Genomic DNA, 18970 nt, shown 5'->3' on the forward strand with positions numbered 1-18970 from the left:
TTTGTAAATTTTTTAAAGCTTTACATTTTCTTCTTTTTTTTTCGAATTTTTCCGAACTATAAATGTGTTGTAGGTCTTGTCTCATATATTATTTCGCGATGTGTCTAAATATATAAATAAGTTAATACTTTCTTTTTCTTTTTTATTGTAATGTTAGAGATTTGAATAAAGGCATTAATAATTTAGAAAAACATGGAACGAACGACCTTGAGAAAAATACTGTTTCTATTACCGTATTTTTGTGTCTTACAATTGAATCGAATAATCTTTATTACTATAATTATGTTTATATACAACAAAAATTTTGAAGTGAATTCTTTTATATATCTTATGACATACAGACAGCTCAGACATGATATTTCTTATACAGAGTGTCTGACAATATCATCTGACGAAGAGGAGGAAGGCAAAATTAAAAGATCGGACGGCTCTAGTAACAATATATTTTCAAACGACGCAAGTAATAATTTTAGTGAAGAAATGGAAACCATTCTTGAGAAGGAACCCGTAATTACGAACAATTCTATTTCTAGCGTGAGTTCTGATTATGCTATGGAGAGTGAAGATATTAAAGGTATCTTGCAATATGCTTCATATTTTACGTATTTTACATATGTATATGACTTCTATAAAATACGTTGATTCCAATTTATTGCATTTTGAATGTAATTATATATAAAATGAGAAAACGTGAAAATAAATATTTTCAGATAATTCTCTTCAATCTCCACATACTTCTTTGTTGTGTCGAACAGTAAGGATAGGATCTTATAAATATGTTCCTCGAGAGAGAGTCATAATCTCGCAAACTGGAGTAAGATTTGGTGTACCCCTATTAGAAGATGGTAATCCTTTACTAATTATTATATGTTCATAATTATATGTTATTTTGATAGGTATTTGTCATATAAAAATATTCGCGCATTTTTGTTGCAGATAAAACTTTCGTAGCATTAGAAGTTAAAATCCAAGATATAGTAAAAGTGCTAATTCATTTTGGCAAAGCAATGCCAGTGCTTTTCTTTTATACATCTACTAATACTGGAGCTATGATTCGCGAATTATTAGGAATGCAGGATCCAAAAGGGCCATATTACGATCCTGCTGGAAAAGGTATCAACTTTAAAATATATTATACTTTATAATATATTTTACATATATCTATATAATTATAAATGAAATGAGAATGTTAATATTTTTACAGATCATACACATAAACGTATAACTTTACTACCAGAGAAATTATCCGAAGAATCGAAAGTTGTGCTAAAATCTTTATTTTCGCGAAGACGCTTGTTAGAAGAATTAAGCTCAAAGGAGGCAAATGATATCCTTGTACGAGCATCGCCGAAAGATGTGAGTAATATATGTTATTGATAAGTATGTAAAATTACTATCTCTCAAATATAATTCGCCTTCTTTCAGAAGCTAAAAATACAAAGCTCATCTAGAAAAGAAAACCAAACTGGAACAACAACTAATTCAAATGTCAATGGCGGTATACAGACGTAAGAAACAAATTTAATTACAGAATTAGAATAAATAATCATATTTATACTATTTCCTTTTTTCTCTTCTTATTTTACTTGGGAATGAGTTGATGGTAACAATTAATATATTTAATTGAAACTTATACTTTTTATTATATTTATAGTTTCTATAACTAATATTGAAACTTCTCCATTCTCGGGATATTTTTCAAAGCTGGTCAAATAAATGTTAACATAATCTGTTTCTTCTTATATTCTCCACTTTTGTTTGAAACATTTCCTTTTTACAATTAACAGTTTTCACTTTTCGTATAATGTACGATTTGTTATTTACAGAATAACTGTATATCCTCCACCACCTGCAAAAGGCGGTATAGCGATTAACACTGAAGATTATTTATGTCTTGGGGAGGATCAGTTTTTAAACGATGTAATTATAGACTTCTATCTAAAATATTTGACACTGGAGGTTTTATCAGAATCTGATCAACATAGAACTCATGTATTCAGTTCATATTTTTATAAACGATTAACAAGTCCACATGCTCAAGCAGGTGAAAGTAATGTACCTCTTTCACCCGCTGCCAAGAGACATGCAAGAGTACAAAAGTGGACGAAAAACGTTAACATATTTGAAAAAGATTTTATTATAATTCCTATAAATGAACAGTAAGTACTTATCTTTCTCAAATGCTCAATTCTGTTTTTATGTCTCTATTTAATCTAAAATATTCCCAAGTGACACTTGTTATATAAAATAATATTACAGTGCCCATTGGTTTTTGGCTATTATTTGTTTCCCTGGTTTGGTGGGTAAAGTTTTTGCACAGCCAAAACGATGTGATGAAAATGATGTTCACAAGACTGTACAAAAAAGTAAAAAATTAAAGGAAGTAAAACTACAAGCTGTCACGATTGGAAGTACGACTCTCAAACCAGTGACAACTACTGTGACTATAGATCAAGGTGATGATGGTTCAGAAAGAGACGAAGCTGAAGGCGATGACGAAGAAATGGAGATGGATAGCGAAGATGATGTAAGTGTGCCGCAAACTAAGTTGTGTTTTAATATAGATTATAATAAATTATAAATGTATCAAAGTATATGCTATTGGCAATTTCTAATGTAGGATGAATCAGAAAATGCAGAAAATAAAGGTTTATCTTCAAATGTTGAACCAAATATACAGCAGGAGAAAGAGACTATAAAAGTGTAAGTATTTGCATATACTTTTAAAACAAGTGACGTTCCAAATAGGATATTATATTTATTCATATTTTTATTTTATTTTTTATAGACCCTGCATATTAATATTTGACTCTCTTGCGGGGGCAAGTAGAGCACGTGTAGTAGCTACATTAAGAGATTACTTAAGCTGTGAGTATGTTGCAAAAATGGGAAATGAGAAAGTGTTTTCAAAAGATACTATTAAAGGAGCATCGTTGAAAGTTCCTCAGCAATCAAATTTCACTGATTGCGGATTATATGTATTACAATACGTAGAGAGCTTCTTTAAAGTAGGTTTATTTTTTTAGTTTATATCATTGGTATAATTGGTAGACGAGGTAGCATTACAAATTGTACAATAATAAATTTTTTTTCCAGAATCCCATTAAAGATTATACATTGCCAATAAAGACACTGAAAAATTGGTTTGAGGAAATAGTAGTAACAAGGAAAAGGGAAGAACTCTCTAAACTATTGATTAACTTAATGATTGCAGGAAAAGGAGATAGAAATATAACAATACCAACTGTAAATTTTCCCACACAAGATGGTAAACTAAAAACTAAGGCTGAGAATCATGTTGATATAAAATCTGTGAAAACAGATGTTGAAGATAAGAAAAAGCCTATACTAGATGGGGAAAATCGTATTAGTAATAATATACCAAATCAAACAGAAAATACAGAACCAACTACTGAAGTAGTTAGTAGAACTACATACCAGATCATTCCGTATTCTCCATGTACAAGTTCTAGTTCATCTGAAAGTAATTCAACAGAAATGTTTACTGAGACTAAGACTCCACATCCAAGGTAAATACAAAATTTTACAATTTAACCTATTGTTAAATACAAATTATTCTGCGATAAAACCGACAAACTTTAATTAATTAATTTTTATTGTAGATCATCAAGCGAAACAATGTCCTACTTAAAGTCAAAACGGATTTCCAGGTTAATGATAAAAACTGAGAATCAAGATGATTCTCAAGCGGCCAAAAAGCACAAAGGAGAGTCATTTGATTCTTGTAAATAAATGTTACTTTCTTTTTTATAATGATAAAGTTAGTCCACACTCATAAATAAACATGGAATCATTTACCTATGTAATAAATGTAGTTAATACTTCATAAAACGAATAAAAACATCCAATCATAACTGTATAAACTGGAAGTTTTATTTGCTTTTATAACGATTATTTTTGTGTTAATCAGAAATAGACAATCGTATTATAAAATTTATTTATCATTTGCACTTTAAAGACATTTTTGTAATCTCGAGTAGTCAAAACATTTAGTACTTTAAATATGTAGAACTAAGTATTTAGTTGATTGTTTGAGCGTTAAATCCATACGTCCTTTCGGGCATACCGGTTTTATTTCGTTACAATTCAGGTCAACTAACTGTATAAATGTCATTATGGTGTAGAATTTACTGCATTCAGTAGTCTGAATTGTTTGGAAACAAACGAATGTTATGGAATTAAAAATTTATAACCGGTCAGATCAAATTATTCTTTAAAGGTTGTAATACAAACACAATTTGTAAGCATTAAATTTACATTGTTGTAAGCATGAATGGAAGATTTATAATTTATTCCTCTACACGTGTACATAAATTTGCTTTTCGATTTTTGAAATACGAATCAAAGTAACGATATGAACAAGTAAATTGAATAAATAAAATGAATGAAATGCTTCTAGTTAGTTGCAAAATAATTGAATAATACTTGGTGACAGGTATAACTGTTATTCATATTTACGAAAAATTGTCTGTTCAGTTTCGTCATAAGATTATTTTGAAACATATTCGATATCTAACGTGATGCGGATGTACAACCAGGTAATTTGGGAGACCAGCTATTTAAAGCTACGCGACATATTCACACAAATATATTCAATTACACTCGATGGTTTTAAATAACAGCTAAGCAAAATCTTGCTGTGCGCGAAAGAAAGGAAGAGATCGAGAAATAGATTTACAAGCATTGTGTGAATGTTTGCTCGGGAAGAGATGAGAAAAGCGAATGAAATTTGGTGGTAAATATGTAAGTTTATATTATGTTCACGAGAATCACTTGAAACCATAGTTTGTCGAATGCTGTTTTGCGTAATATTTTGCTGTTGCATAATGTTCCTATATTTTGTATATACATACATGTATTATAATGTTAATGTGTAATAACTTACAAACTTAAAGTTAACTATACTTTGATGCTAAATATATTATTTTTCTAGACCAGAATACATGTAACAATATACTCGCGCATTGTTACTGTAAGAGTACGATTAAATTATTGTGGTAGATTGTTTTTAACAACTTTTTTAGTGTACGAAATATTGACAATAATTGCATTATGATTTCTTGTTATGCTTGTAGTTTGAGCCACGATATAGGCAGCCTGGATTAAAAGTATTCGTATAATATGAACGTGAAAATTGGGGAGACTGTGTTCTTTATGTTAATAATTACATTGATATACAGATGATCGCACGTTATACAGCAATGTTAGCAGTAATAAATATAACAAAATAAAAGAGTTAACTGCGGTACTTTGTAACATATGACAATCGAAAATTCACATAAGGGAAAAAAGTATTCGTACATTACGATAGATTATCAATTTATATTACAATTAATATTTTGTAAGATTGCCCTTTCCACGAATAATCGTTTGCATTCTATTTATCATGAAGTGTATTAAGTTTTTAACAAAATTTACTGATATTTTACTCCATTGTTCTCGCAGAGCCTCTTCAAGATATTTGTTTGGTTTCATATGGTGTTTTGTTATTCTTTTTCCGAATTCCCACTATATGTGCTCAAGTTTTAAGCTCGACGATTACGGTCGTATAGGTAATGTATGGGGTGCACTATACCAGCAGTCATTGACATATATAAACATTTATTCATGATTTTGTAATTTTGTTTTTTTTTTTTTTAGTTTCCGTTTTACGATATCGAGCTTGTGCATACTATATTCGATCAACACCATGGCTGCAACGATAATCGCTTTGGCAGTTTCTACACTGTATATTGTATTTACAAGTCTCATAGCTTACTGGATGAGAAGATATACCAACTATTATATACAGGATCCGTTTGTAAGGTCCCTATTTTTAGAAGGTATTGCTACCGGTGAACTTTGCGGAGCATGTTTCGAATTAATAATAAGTAAGTTTACCGAATTTATCGTCAATAATTTCTAATTGGTAACTCTATAAATTTTACAAAATTTGATACGAAATTTATTAAACTAATAATGTTTTTACTTATGTACATGTATATGTATATATGTATCGAATTTTATTCTTTTCTTTTTTTTTTATGTGTGTACCTGTAACAGCTAATATTTTTTAATGGAATGCTATGTACAATTACAATTCTATCAGCGTCAAATTATAAGAACGTTATATTTTTTCTGTATACATTTTTCAGTACATATTCTCTGTTTTAATTATAATGTACCTTAGTTGCGGATAACTGGGGTGTTTCTATGTACGGCGTATATTTATTCGTACTGACGATTTGGTGGTCTATGAATTGGGAAGACGCTACCGCTTGTCCCTACACGCACATCGAAGACGTTGTCAATGGAACGAAGTCAGTGCGCGATGCTTTCCTTTTAATATGGGCCGAACTTGTCGGCGGTCTTGCCGTTTTTAGATACGTTCAATTACTTTGGGCACTCGAAATTGTTTCGACGCACAAACACAAAGCATTCGAAGATTGTACTACCGATCTGCAAGTAAGTGCGATAATAAATTACAAACTTTTCTCGACTGTTTGTAATAGGCTCGCTTCTTTCGTTCGAAAATGTAACAAAAATAGTCTTTTCGCGATAGTGACGTATGCAAGAACATAAGATAAAAATCATTACATTTTTTGTGAATCTTTAAGACTATTATAATACCCTCGTTAACGTTAGTACCCTATCGGGATATATGAGATTAAAAAAATCATAGTTTACATAAATTCTAGCGAAAATTATGCGAGCGTCTCTTCTATCTTTAAGGTGCCTGTAATATTTGGAGCATTTATAGAATGCGTGGCAACTTGTATATATAGGGTGGTCTCACGTGGCTTGAGCGAGATAAATTCGAAGATTAGTGTTATTCTTGATTCCTTCGTTGGAACAACTTTGGTTATTGCAGGTTTGATTAATTTATATCACGATTCGTCTTGTAAACAATTTTTTTCATTTATTTACCTACGTTAACCTTTAGTTATTTACATATCCCTTTTAGTTTTCTAATTACAGGGTATCTAAGCTGTATAAAAATAGAAACTTTCATTCGTTTTTGTACATATATTCTTTCGCGGTTTATAAATATTTAGATTTAGATGTTTCATATGACTTTAATAGGTCAACGCAATCGCCTTTAACAAATTAATATAAACTAATAGGAAATAACAGCTGAATCGATGCATATTTTTGAATACATGTACGTACGTTGTATATGTGTATCCTTATATAATATATATTTCTTTATTCACTCTTGAATTCTTTCAACTCTTTTCTTCAAATGTGGAAATTGTTTATAAACTTTTCGAACGTAGGGATATGTTTGAATTATTCGAATATTCGAATATATTCGGATCGTAAATATAATCCTTTTCGTGTTCAAGTATATAATAATGTAAGTTTTCCATCGAAAATTGTCTGCTTCGATCATTCGAAGAAATTTCTCTCATCGAGCAATAATAAGTACGAACATAACAACACTTTAAAGTCCTTTGAATTATTACATTTTTTATTATTTTTACAGATGCGAAAAATAAATTCATAATTTGTTTGTTTCCCCAGAAACGATTAAAAATTCGCTTGGAATAACTCGAATAACGCTTAGTTTTTTTTTCACATTTCCCATATTTCTTTTATTTTCGTTTGTTTTTTCTGCTTATTTCGAGAAAAGTTTCTTTACGATTTCACCTCACTACGATCCTTCCACCTTAATAAATCTGGCATCTTAAAGAAAACATATTACACTTTTCGCAATTTAAGAACTGAAAATGTTTGCGAGTAATCGAATCTGTTCGTTGCAAATATTAGATACTCTGTATTATCGTATGATGGCCATAGATTAGACTCTTGTTTTCGATGTGAACACTTGTTGATTATCGTGTTGATACACTTATACTCGATTTATTTTCACGCTGATTTCAGCTTTCGATTATTCCGGCGGCTACTTCAATCCCGCGTTGGCTACCTCCTTGAAATACGGATGTTTAGGAACTTCCTTTATGGAGCACGTGATAGTCTATTGGGTGGGTGCGTGTGCGGGTTCCATCGCCTCTTTACGGGTATATAGGCTACCGTTTGTTCAACGGTATGTGGAACAATATAAAGAGAAAACGCTTTAAGTCACCGACAGTGAAACATCGGGTCGTTGCACGAGTTTGTTGGTTTTCAGTTTGCCCGACTTTCCCGTTGTTTGTTTTATCTTATTCCCTGTTTTCTGTCTGAGTTACCGTTCTACGAAGTAACGTCTAAGTTTATACATACTTGTATCGAGTCTCTCAGATTGTTACAATATTTGCGCACAAACAATTTCTCGAAAGCGGTCACCCTCCTCGCACGTTTACAAAGTAGGAACATTTTTAGATATTGTAGGGTGATGATAGTGCTATGATGTGTAAAATTATCCATAGCGAGCGATGCGTGTAATTAGCATAATGTATCATGACTGTACAATAAAAGACTGTACAAATAAAAGTTTTGCGAATAAATTGGAAATATTACATTCTGAGATATTTAGCAAAGCGACGGTATATGTGTTAGACTTTTAAAGAATTTAAAGACTTGAAACGCAATAATCTCACAAAGGCTTACAATAGTAAGCAAAATTTAGTCATAATTGCAATAAATATAGTATTGGAAAAGAAATTGTTTGACTTACAACTGTAAGAATATTAAATGTTAAAAGTTAATGTAAACCCTACGTGATATATATCGTATAATTTCGAAACTTAGAGGTATATATAGTTCGTAATAATTATCCTTTATAAAAGAATACGAAACGAGTCACACATCCGTGAATTATATGTAAATGTTATTACAATATTTATCAAATAATATTATATAAAGAATCTTAGAAGTAGTTCAAAATGTGATCAAAATGAAACAGTGCATAAAGAGAAAGAAAAAATTGAAAGGTTTAATAAATTCTACAATAGTGCCAAGATATGTATATCGAGTAAGTATGGGTAGAAAATATGTTTTTAAATTAAGTATAAACTTTCAAGTAGAAAATTTCCAGATCGAATAATTATACAAAGAATTCTGTTTTAGACGACATGTCCAAGTGAATTGCTTCATTCTTGTACATTTCAATGGTCTGTAACAAAACGATAATCTTGTAAGTATTATCAGCTACTAGAAAAAAAAAAACGAGCTTGACACGTTGGTGAAAAAGTACGAAAATAAATATGCGTCACTCACACGCGATATCAACGATTGATTTAGAAGAAAGATATGCAATTTATCGATTATCTTGTTCTTATGATCATAAAAAATTAAGAAGTCAGTTTTTAAAGTAAAATTATGAAGCATTACCGCGTTAATATTGCCATCTAAGTCTGCTACTTGTTTTTCGTGAGAAGCTTTCAATTTTTCTTTTTCACGGCCTTGCTTGATTTGCACAGTTTTCCTTTCTTGCATAAATTTCTTCGTATTTTGTTCCTTCTTCTCACGAAGTCGACGATCCTTGTCTCCCTTTGTCTTTAACGCTTTGTCGTTCATTACTTCTTTAGCCGTTTCCACAGATACTTTTACCTGATTCGCGTTCATATCTTTAATATCTCTGAGAAGAAAGAAAAAGGATATTATTGTAGGAATAGCAATTTTGGACAACTAGTTGCATTACTAGTTGCGAGTTTCAAGTAAAGTAAGAGTGCAGAGGTAGTTGTCGCCTAAACTTTCCGATGAACGTAAAAAACAAAAATTGATTGCAAAATGTACGGACAATGTGTAGCTGAATTGTTTTGTATTGTGCTGTACTGTTGCAGCTTACAGTTGTTTTAGTATATCGAATCGTACGTTTACTTCGGTGTTGAAACTGCTTCACACCCCTACCTTTCATCATCCCGAAAATTATATTACCCCGACGGTAAGGAATAATTTTATAAACCAACTATTACATGTCAAGTACAAACTTTGTTCAATTTTACGTATGCTTGAACATTTTTAATTTTACGATAATTTAAGAAGTTTCTTATTTTTCATTCTTCAAGCCAAAATTATATGTGAGAAGCGAACGAATAAAAATACTAAAGAGAAATTAGAAATAGAATCTACACACTTGTCATGTTTTGCCTGTAACTGTTTAACCTGAGAGGCCTGTACAATTTCGATTAATTTTTTGAATTCCTCCCGGCCAGCCTCCGTCTGATTCTTCAACATCTCCCATTCCTCTTTTCGTTGCCGTTCTACCATGGCGGACCATTGCGCGGTTTGTTCGCTTATAACTTTTTTCACGTTCGCGTCCTGGAGCAGCGCGCTTTTGCTGTAAATGCGAGATTTGTCATTGCCATGTGGGATTAAGTGCGATAACGACGTTAATCGCGACAATTCGGTAATTTCTAGTTAGCGAAAGTAATGTTTTAGTACACTACGTACTCCTTTCCCTTCACCAATTTATCAATGGCAGCGCAATGATTTTTTTGCATTGTCTGTCGTTCCTTCAGATGCTTCTTCCTCATTGTATCCAGATCCTTCTGTTGTTTTTTCCCCAGTTTGTACGCTTTCTCCTTCTTTAGCGTGTCTATCGTAATTGGCTCTGGCTTCCATTCCTCTAAAAATTTGATAACCGACAAATATTTTATAATTATATATAAATATGGTATCATATAGTCTCACGGTTTATTACACAGAATTAACTTACAATTGTTGCCTTAATAAAAATATTTCTCAATTCGTCACAAAACTTTTACAAACTGATTAACATCTTAATAAAACTAACAGTTCGAGCAAACAATTTAATTCCGGGAGCGTTTAAAAATGTTTGCCGGCGACAATTTCAAATAATGGCACATTAAACGTTCGTTTTCCGTTTTAAGTTTTATGAATGAAAACTTGAAAAACAGGGTATACCCTTTTTAGCCTTTTCCTCTTCTTTCTTCTTCGCCTCGGCCTTCGTGTCGGTTTGCTCGATTCCTAGTCCCTTCATAGTTTCGGCTTGCTTCTCTGCTCCTTTGCTGAATCCACCCGGATCAGACAAGGCTGCCATGAAGTCTACAAGCCGAGAAAGCGGACTCGCATCAGAGGCATCGTCATACACTTCTATTTTTGCTCGGCGAACTTGCTCAAGAGATTACCTTCGAATCCATCGGGTACGTAAATCTTTAGCTCGATGTTACAGAACAACATCGGCAGTGCCATGGGAAAATTCGCCTCGGTTTTCAACGAAATATGTCTATATCCAGCTTGAAGGCCGTCCAATGGTAAAATTCGTTGACCCAACAATTTTCCGCTCTCTTCGTATACACCTATGCGAACAACGAATGTCAATTTATGTCGCTGTTACAGCGTGAAATTGCATTCTTTGAATCGGTGAAAATGTTTAATAGAACGCCGATAGAGTTGGAAACTAACTAATTAAAGACGTGTAGCTAATTTATTTTTTGGAAACAATGATTCTTCTATAGATTAAAGGAACGATAGATGAATTTATTAAAAATTTATGTGCATTAATATAAATCTGTTAAAATGATTAGAGTCATAGAATTACCAAATCTGAGTACAGCCAAGTCGGGAAGTACAACTTTACGGAATAGAAACGGTTCTTCGTTATAAACTGGATTCAATCCGTTCCCAGGAACCATTCGTGTTCGAAATTCTTTCTTAATTGTGTCTGCTGGCAAACCGTACATATCCACTTCAACGTAAGTGCCGACCTTTTTGTCGGACAAGAATTGTCCTGCTATTACCTGACAAGTAGAATTTATCAACGATTAAACTTTTATTCCATCACTCGATTTACTTAACTAATAATGTGTATTATTATTGATTAGTTTATATTATTATTTTAAAGGCGATTAAATTTTTTAATTTGACTTTTAATATCGGTATTAACGATACAGGCAACGGTCGATCGATAATACTTAATAAAATGTTACTCGTATCGTTACTGTAATTGCTTGTACATAGTAAAATTAAATTTTTATTCGAATAAAACAAATCGTTTCACAAATACCCTGCAAAAATATTCTGATAAAATAAAATGTTGCATATGCAAAGTTTACTTGAACGGAACATTGAGCTGTGATAACACCGTCTACGTCCTCGGAGAATGGATCGAAAATTTTATCCGACCTTCTCATAAAATCAGGCTTTAGTAGATACCCAGTTGTTGCGTTATACTCGAATTTTCCTTGATTTAATTGCATAGGCAAATCGGGCGTTTGAAAATTTAACGCAACCATTTGACAGCCAGCGTTCCAAAAGACCTAAACAAATACAAACCTGATTGATGTACCGAATAATATCAATTTTTCCTAGCTATAATTAACGACTTACTTGTGGCATGTAATTCGACGAATCAGCCCTCGTACCTTTTGGGTAAATTCGACTCATCTGACGTTTGTTGTAATTAACAAACTCCACCGCATTCGTTTTCAGGTAGTTGAGTGCCGCAGTCTCCGAAAACGAGGACATATTATGATGTATGTTCTTTTCTGCAACAATAATAGCGCTTATATATCTCAATAGCGAATAACGATATATCATTGTAATTGTTACGTGTATGTTGCATAACCGATTTTACCTAACATTAGATCCAAACTCGTAATGCAGATTACATTTTAGTTTTACTTATTAATTTTACTTACTTACTGCATAATTGTCTTTCGTGATAAATATATTATCATAAAAATTCCCATAGTACTAAAGTATAAAATTAAAATAAAAATACAAATACGAGAATCAATGATACTATTCGTTTGTTGATACAAGATATGGCGAATGCGATGATAAATCGTATGCACATACATAAATTGTACTTACTTTATCAAAAGCCTGAAATATGAATATAACGCTTGTATGTTAATATAAATGAAAAGAAAGCACGTTTTACATACTTTCCGCAGTTTCGAAACTTTGAAATTTCACTGGCTGTGCGTAATTAATCATAGAAGAGAGCCATGGATGACACGCCATCGTACTGCCGGTATATTGAACTGGAGGCGCTTCTCCTTCAGCACCCCCTTCACCTGGTGCAGCACCTTCAGCTGGTGCAGCTTCGGGTGGTGGTTCCTCCTAAAATGTTATCAAGATTTTGTTTTCAAAAAAAGACGTGCTGTATGACATGGCTGTGCGGTACGCTAATAATTTAGGAACATGATTTTCAGAAGAAAATTTTCTAAATAAAATCTGGTAAATTTTAAATAAATTATATCTTAGTTATATTCTAATAGAGGTGGAAGGAAATTTTTAAATAAGCGATAAACATAGTCATAGGGACACCTTTGGCGGTTCCGGTGGTCCAGAAGGTGGTGCGCTGGGATCCTCCACTACTTCGTCTTTCGCCTCGAATTGCCCGGAGCGGAATAACTCGAGCTCCACCTTTTCTACCTCCGGTTTCAGTCTTTTATTCTTGATTAATATCTTTCGCTTCAGTGCACTTGGTGGTGGAAGTGGATGCCCGGGTTCAAGCTGTGCCATTTTATTTACGATTACAAAATAAACGTATTTCTCGCGGGACATTCATCCGTGCGATAAGCACGCTTCTCATATTTTCATTTGATCTGTTCCCTCTGAATCGGGCAAACTCGTATTTTCCAGCGGGCGTGTTAAAAATTTATAAAATTCTGCTGCTACTATTACTTGTCCGTTCGCGAGGAAAAACGCGAGTTTATCGAGTCGCACGAAATACGAATGGGAAAATGTTTTCATAAATTGAGACAACAGGAAATAGACAATTACCGACTTTCGTTTGTCGAAGAAATTCTTTAGTATGTTATTCGAGATAACTTCTAATTCAGTATGTGGAAACTAAATTATTTACGATTTTATAAATATAAGCTATATGCAAGAAGAACTTGTTAAATGCGTAACGAAGATTTATCTTTCATATGATATCGACGATATTATATATTACTGTTTTATTCAGCGTCGTGTTAAGAGATTCAAGAAATTTAAATCCGAGTATCACATACCGGATAATCTTTCAGAGGCTCTTTCAGTAGCAAGTCACCTAATATTTCATCGCAGTATTTGGCTAACTTATATTGCTGTTTCAGGCAGCAATGATTTTCGAAACTTAGAATTATAGGATACTCCGATGTGACGAACGCTGTGTCCCTTAAAGCGTATATGACATCTTTGAAAAGGATATCAGTACACATAGCTTTGCCGTGAGTTATGATAGGCTCTTCGTCTTCTCCTTTCCCATCCCAACAATCGAGCTCTACACATCTGCCGGGCAACATATTTCATTATCCTTTCTCAAATTGTCCTTACTCCCTCGATAACTTTATCAAATATCAAAAATTTCTCCAACTTACACAAAAAACAGCGTGATCGTTATCATTTACAATATGTATCGTCAAAATTACGGAAATCATAGAACAATTGTCCTACATATAAAATGTAAAGCATTGTATTTAACATGCAAATAGTCCTTGTAATTTTTAAATATTTTTGCCATTAATTTTTAATCATAATGAATCAAATACGTTTAAAATAATAATAATCACAGCAGAATCTTTTATATAAGCAGGTAGAAATTAATTTTTCCTACATAACTAGAGTCAAAATGTAAAATTTGTACAAAAGATTTAGTCCGATTTAATAAACTCTACAGTTTAATCTGATGCTTTTAAACATTGATGATTTATCGATACGAATAAAATTTATATCGTTTGTATTAAGAATTTCTAATAATATCCAACTGTCATTGAAATTAAAAATTAAAAAAGGACCTAGCGTGCCTGAAATGTTATAAATTACTAATATGTAATAAATTACTAATGATTAATAATTACCTGCAACCAGCTAACAAGACTTGTCTATACATCTCAACGGTACTTTTACCACCGATTTGTCTGCCACTCAGATAAGTATTGTGACTGGAATTAATATAATAATGGGCAAGAGGTTGATCCATGTCCATCCATTCTTCCAATTTGTCCAAAAATACAGGTGCATTTTCATCAGACATTAGGTAACGAATGAAACCCTCCTTGGTTAAGGACTCTACATACGGAAATAAAGAAAATAAAAATGCATCAAATAAATATTGTGGAAGAAGGAAAAATTAAAAAATAATTTGTAATCATATATATATACACATATTAAACATTTAAAATTATATATACATAATAAAAATATAAATAATAATAACTATAAATTAAAATAATTATAAATAAATAAATATAAAGTTATATGTACTTTCTCCTGCTCGTCTGATCCTCTAATCGTACTTTAAACAAATTCATTAAATCTAGATTTATTAATGTTTATTGCCACACTGTATCAGTTTTTAATATTCCAAACGATAGGATTAAAAATACAAAACACAACTCCAATGTATGCATTTCATAAAAAAGAAAATACATAAATATCAATGGCATTTTATTTTGTAAGTGACTTTGTAATAAATCGTAGTTCTATATATCTTCGTGACTAATGATTACATTGATGTAGGCTAGATGTGACGTTAAAACCAACTAAAGGAGAAAGAGGAAGGGGAAAAAAAAGGAAATTTCGTGATTCTAGAACGTAAATCGTTTTAGCAAATAAACTTACTGTCATTCCTTGCTTTCTCATCTTGTTCGTAATCGTTGATTATTTCCGTGCATCGTTTCTCATCGTAAAGGGGATACAAAATTTCGTTCAGTCGAGGGTCTCTTTGTTTCTCGTTCATAAATTGTACTAACTGACCCAGACTGATCGTATCCGATTTTCCTTTGGTTCTGAAATATACCATTAGTACCATAATAAACGTTATTTCAGAAGATTTATGACGCTATTCGCAGTAATTTTACCTCTATGTAACTAGTACTTACATCGATTGGAATAATTCCTCGATATCGTTGCGAGGGCAAATTTTAAAGTACAAATTCTTAAATTTCTCGAACGTGAAATCCTTAGGCTCAATTTTATCGCTCTGAAAATGATAATATTTATGTAATTAATTCTACTATTTCTTGTCTAGATTAATTTTTATTATTACCGACTAATTTTTACTTGTAAACTTTCTTCTGTTCGAAGTAGATAGCTTTAAAGAAATTATCAACGTCTTGGGAAAAAGAACTTTTGTTCAATTAATCGTTTAACTTTATTGCACGGATGGAACAAGGTATCGTTAAAATTGAGAACCTAGTATTTCTGTTAGTAATGTTTGAAAATTCTATGAGACATAGCGGCAAAAGGTTTAGTTTAAATAAACCGAATGTAATATTAACACGTGTAATATTCACTGTTACTTTAGTCTTTTTATTTTTCACAGCCTAAAAATATACACTTACAATATACACATACAAATATATACACTTTACAAGGATAATAAGATTGCGCGTATTGAAGAGGAAGCTTACCTTTCCACTAGGTAAGCCCATGTCTGCTAGCCCTTGATAAACTAATTTTTCTGTTTTCCCAGAGGCGAATGTCTTTGATATAACTTTCACTGGCACTTTTCCTTTAGGATCTACTTGAAAGCTCAATCTCATCCAACTGTTAAACAAATATATAATTAAAATTATAATTTAAACTCCTTAATAACACGCGTATACATCGCCTATATTGAAAACTTATTAAAATTTATAACGATATTCGTTTCGAAATAAAATTCTTAGCTAAGAAAGGAATTATTGTAAATGTGTATTAGAGTGTAAAAGTTCTAGAAGCGTAAAGGATTAAATTTCGTAAACGGGAACTCACAGCCTATTTATAACGATTACGAATGTGTAGCAAGTACTGTAGTAGCGATATAGTATAATTTAATAAAAGTATAGAAAAAGGCTAACAGCCTTCAAGCAACTAGCTAGATGATAATGCAGAGACAATTATATTAACGTAAACGTTACGTACTGCTTCATTAGTTGTATCGTCGGGCAAACATTTGAAGCTTTCGTGTTGTGCGTAATTAACCGTAACCCAACTTGCCAATCCTAGACCAGATAAATGTCCAATTTAAGAAATATGATCTAGATTCCCGATTAAATCTAGAGGAAGAATAGCTTATTTTTTTTCTGTTTTACTACCTTAGCCGTTTTTGCGTCTGCACAAATAACATGCTGATAATGAATATTAGTGTAATCGATACCCGAGCATATAGTTAAACTCTTCTGATCTATTTCTTCCATTGTCCCGTGTTTATTTATTTTATGGCACAATTTAGGATCCTAAGCAATACAATTAAAACAAAAAAATACAATACAATTAAGACAAATACAAATTATACAGGGTGGTTGGTAACTGGTGGCACAAGCGGAAAGGGGGTGATTCTACGCGAAAAAAGAAGTCGAAAATATAGAATAAAAATTTTTCGTTTGAGGCTTTGTTTTCGAGAAAATCGACTTTGAATGTTCGCTCGGTACGCGTGCACTTTATTGTCTCGATGGAAAAATTAAAAAAAAAAATTTTTTTATTCTATATTCTCGGCTTCTTTTTTCGTGTAGAATCACCCCCTTTCCGCTTGTACCACCAATTACCAACCACCCTGTATACACGGATGATCTAGTATATATAAAAAATCGATTAGATATTATACAACCCTTTTGGATACCTTAAACAAATAGTTGTCGTATTATTTACCTTTGGCGTGCCACCATAACGAATATCACTCACTTGAGCCAGTTCTATTACATCGCCGTCCTGCGTAAAAAGATTTATGATTGAAAAATATTTATTCGAACGAAATATCATTATGTAAAATAAATATAATAGTCAGCTTGTGTTTTCTCTTCTAATATTATTTCTATTTTCTTACTGCATATCCAATTTCATAAAAGAAAATATTTTTTCATAATACTCGAGTCTTATCTCGAAATGGACAAGTATCTATGCAAAATTTGTGTTTTGAAACACAATAGGGACAGATAGTGACTTGGAAAATCTACCTTGCCGTCGCTCTTCCAATAGATAAAAAATCCATATTCATCGACTTTAAATAAGCAGTTTGGTTCATATTCGGTGTTTTCCTTGTCTTCGAACCAGCGATCGAACGTTGAACCATTTCTCAAAAGTTCCGGTACCTCGATTCGCCAATTGAATTCGAACTTCTTTGTCATGTTGCCGACTTTTCCGGTTTGTCGACGAAGTGATCTAGCTTCTGATTATTTTGAAGTGAACTTGGGATAGTAGGAGACTCGAATGGCTCGATTCTGTCGCGAAACAGTGCACGAAGGCTCATAATGCGATTAGGCAAATCCAATTTAGCATTATATGAGGATTCGCTCGCGACTGTGTAGGGAGATCGTCGCGTAACAGATTTTTAACTTACATAAGATCGATGCATCGGATTTTGTAAACATCAAACACAACGAAATGCATCAAAAACCAATTCTACTATCTTATAAACAGAAAAGGCAAAAGAACGGAAATAATTCTTAATCAATTCTTAAATAGTTCTTAATTCTACCTTACGGATAGAGCGTTTTTAAAAATAAGGACGATAATACATAAGACTCTTAATAATAAATTCTTAACAAGATTATCGTAAACATGTTTGAAAGTAATGGTAACGTGGGAATAGGATAATTTATTATAATTTTGAACAATTACAAATTAATGTGTTCGATGTCTTTTTGTAATTGTCAACTTAGTTTTGTACACTACTTTATTGTCTTTTGAATTTTGTACACGACGCATCACGCTCGACGATATTTATTCTTATCACGTGTACAATCACGTTATTAACAAGCTTACGCAGTCATTCCTTGTCGTCTTCGCTTAATAGTCGCTTCTGGCGGCGCTACTTACCCAATAAAATGAATAAAATGTACAATTACGACAAAACGTTAGCATTTGTACTCATTATTGTTTAACATATTCCTCTAAATATACGTCTATCGTTAATCGCAGTATATTAAACGATTATTATTTTACCTTTTCGGTGCGTTTGAGTCGTATCTTATCAAGGTACCCTTCTATTATGAACGATGTTAAGTCGAACGATGATGTTCTTATTATTACGTAATAGGAATGATTAACGATGTTAGTAATAGTGCTCTGTTTCGACTAACAATTCAACAACAAGTACGCGAATTAATAATGTAAATTATGTAAAGTATGATGAAATATCAAATGTCTT

At 32.2% G+C, this 18970-nt stretch overlaps 2 protein-coding genes across 2 annotated transcripts; one reads left to right on the top strand and one right to left on the bottom strand.

Moving 5' to 3' along the window:
- Positions 1–315: 315 nt before the first annotated feature.
- On the top strand, positions 316–8454 carry LOC117237758 (sentrin-specific protease 7-like). The gene is made up of 14 exons (XM_033502062.1): positions 316–574; positions 711–845; positions 937–1113; positions 1205–1356; positions 1426–1508; positions 1827–2159; positions 2260–2527; positions 2621–2703; positions 2789–3008; positions 3097–3515; positions 5701–5891; positions 6191–6465; positions 6733–6871; positions 7885–8454. Exons 1-14 carry the CDS (start codon positions 331–333, stop codon positions 8079–8081), a joined length of 2916 nt encoding a protein of 971 aa, XP_033357953.1. The 5' UTR covers positions 316–330; the 3' UTR covers positions 8082–8454.
- A 395-nt stretch (positions 8455–8849) lies between these two features.
- LOC117237753 (1-phosphatidylinositol 4,5-bisphosphate phosphodiesterase-like) lies at positions 8850–18054 on the bottom strand. Its single transcript, XM_033502054.1, has 20 exons — positions 17778–18054; positions 17473–17532; positions 16920–17060; positions 16747–16826; positions 16254–16389; positions 15723–15823; positions 15463–15629; positions 14700–14910; positions 13872–14130; positions 13180–13368; positions 12795–12972; positions 12235–12392; positions 11961–12164; positions 11447–11645; positions 11034–11204; positions 10810–10950; positions 10336–10510; positions 10019–10222; positions 9274–9520; positions 8850–9055 (listed from the first exon to the last, which is right to left on the bottom strand). The coding sequence occupies exons 1-20, from the start codon at positions 17946–17948 to the stop codon at positions 8987–8989; spliced, it is 3261 nt and encodes a 1086-aa protein (XP_033357945.1). The 5' UTR covers positions 17949–18054; the 3' UTR covers positions 8850–8986.
- Positions 18055–18970: the final 916 nt, after the last annotated feature.

This window comes from Bombus vosnesenskii, unplaced genomic scaffold, assembly GCF_011952255.1.
Source record: "Bombus vosnesenskii isolate JDL3184/JDL3185 unplaced genomic scaffold, Bvos_JDL3184-5_v1.1 scf7180000013398, whole genome shotgun sequence".
NCBI lineage: Eukaryota > Metazoa > Arthropoda > Insecta > Hymenoptera > Apidae > Bombus > Bombus vosnesenskii.

Bases quoted from the DNA above. Each gene is read 5' to 3' on its own strand.
- LOC117237758 (XM_033502062.1), top strand. From the start codon at position 331: ATGACATACAGACAGCTCAGACATGATATTTCTTATACAGAGTGTCTG. The intron at 846-936 runs GTAATCCTTTAC...TTTTTGTTGCAG, and splicing joins TGTACCCCTATTAGAAGATG to ATAAAACTTTCGTAGCATTA. The intron at 2,160-2,259 runs GTAAGTACTTAT...ATAATATTACAG, and splicing joins ATAATTCCTATAAATGAACA to TGCCCATTGGTTTTTGGCTA.
- LOC117237753 (XM_033502054.1), bottom strand. From the start codon at position 17,948: ATGACAAAGAAGTTCGAATTCAATTGGCGAATCGAGGTACCGGAACTT. The intron at 11,646-11,960 runs GTAAACTTTGCA...TCTACTTGTCAG, and splicing joins CAGCTCAATGTTCCGTTCAA to GTAATAGCAGGACAATTCTT. The intron at 10,951-11,033 runs GTAATCTCTTGA...CTCGGCTTGTAG, and splicing joins CGTACCCGATGGATTCGAAG to ACTTCATGGCAGCCTTGTCT.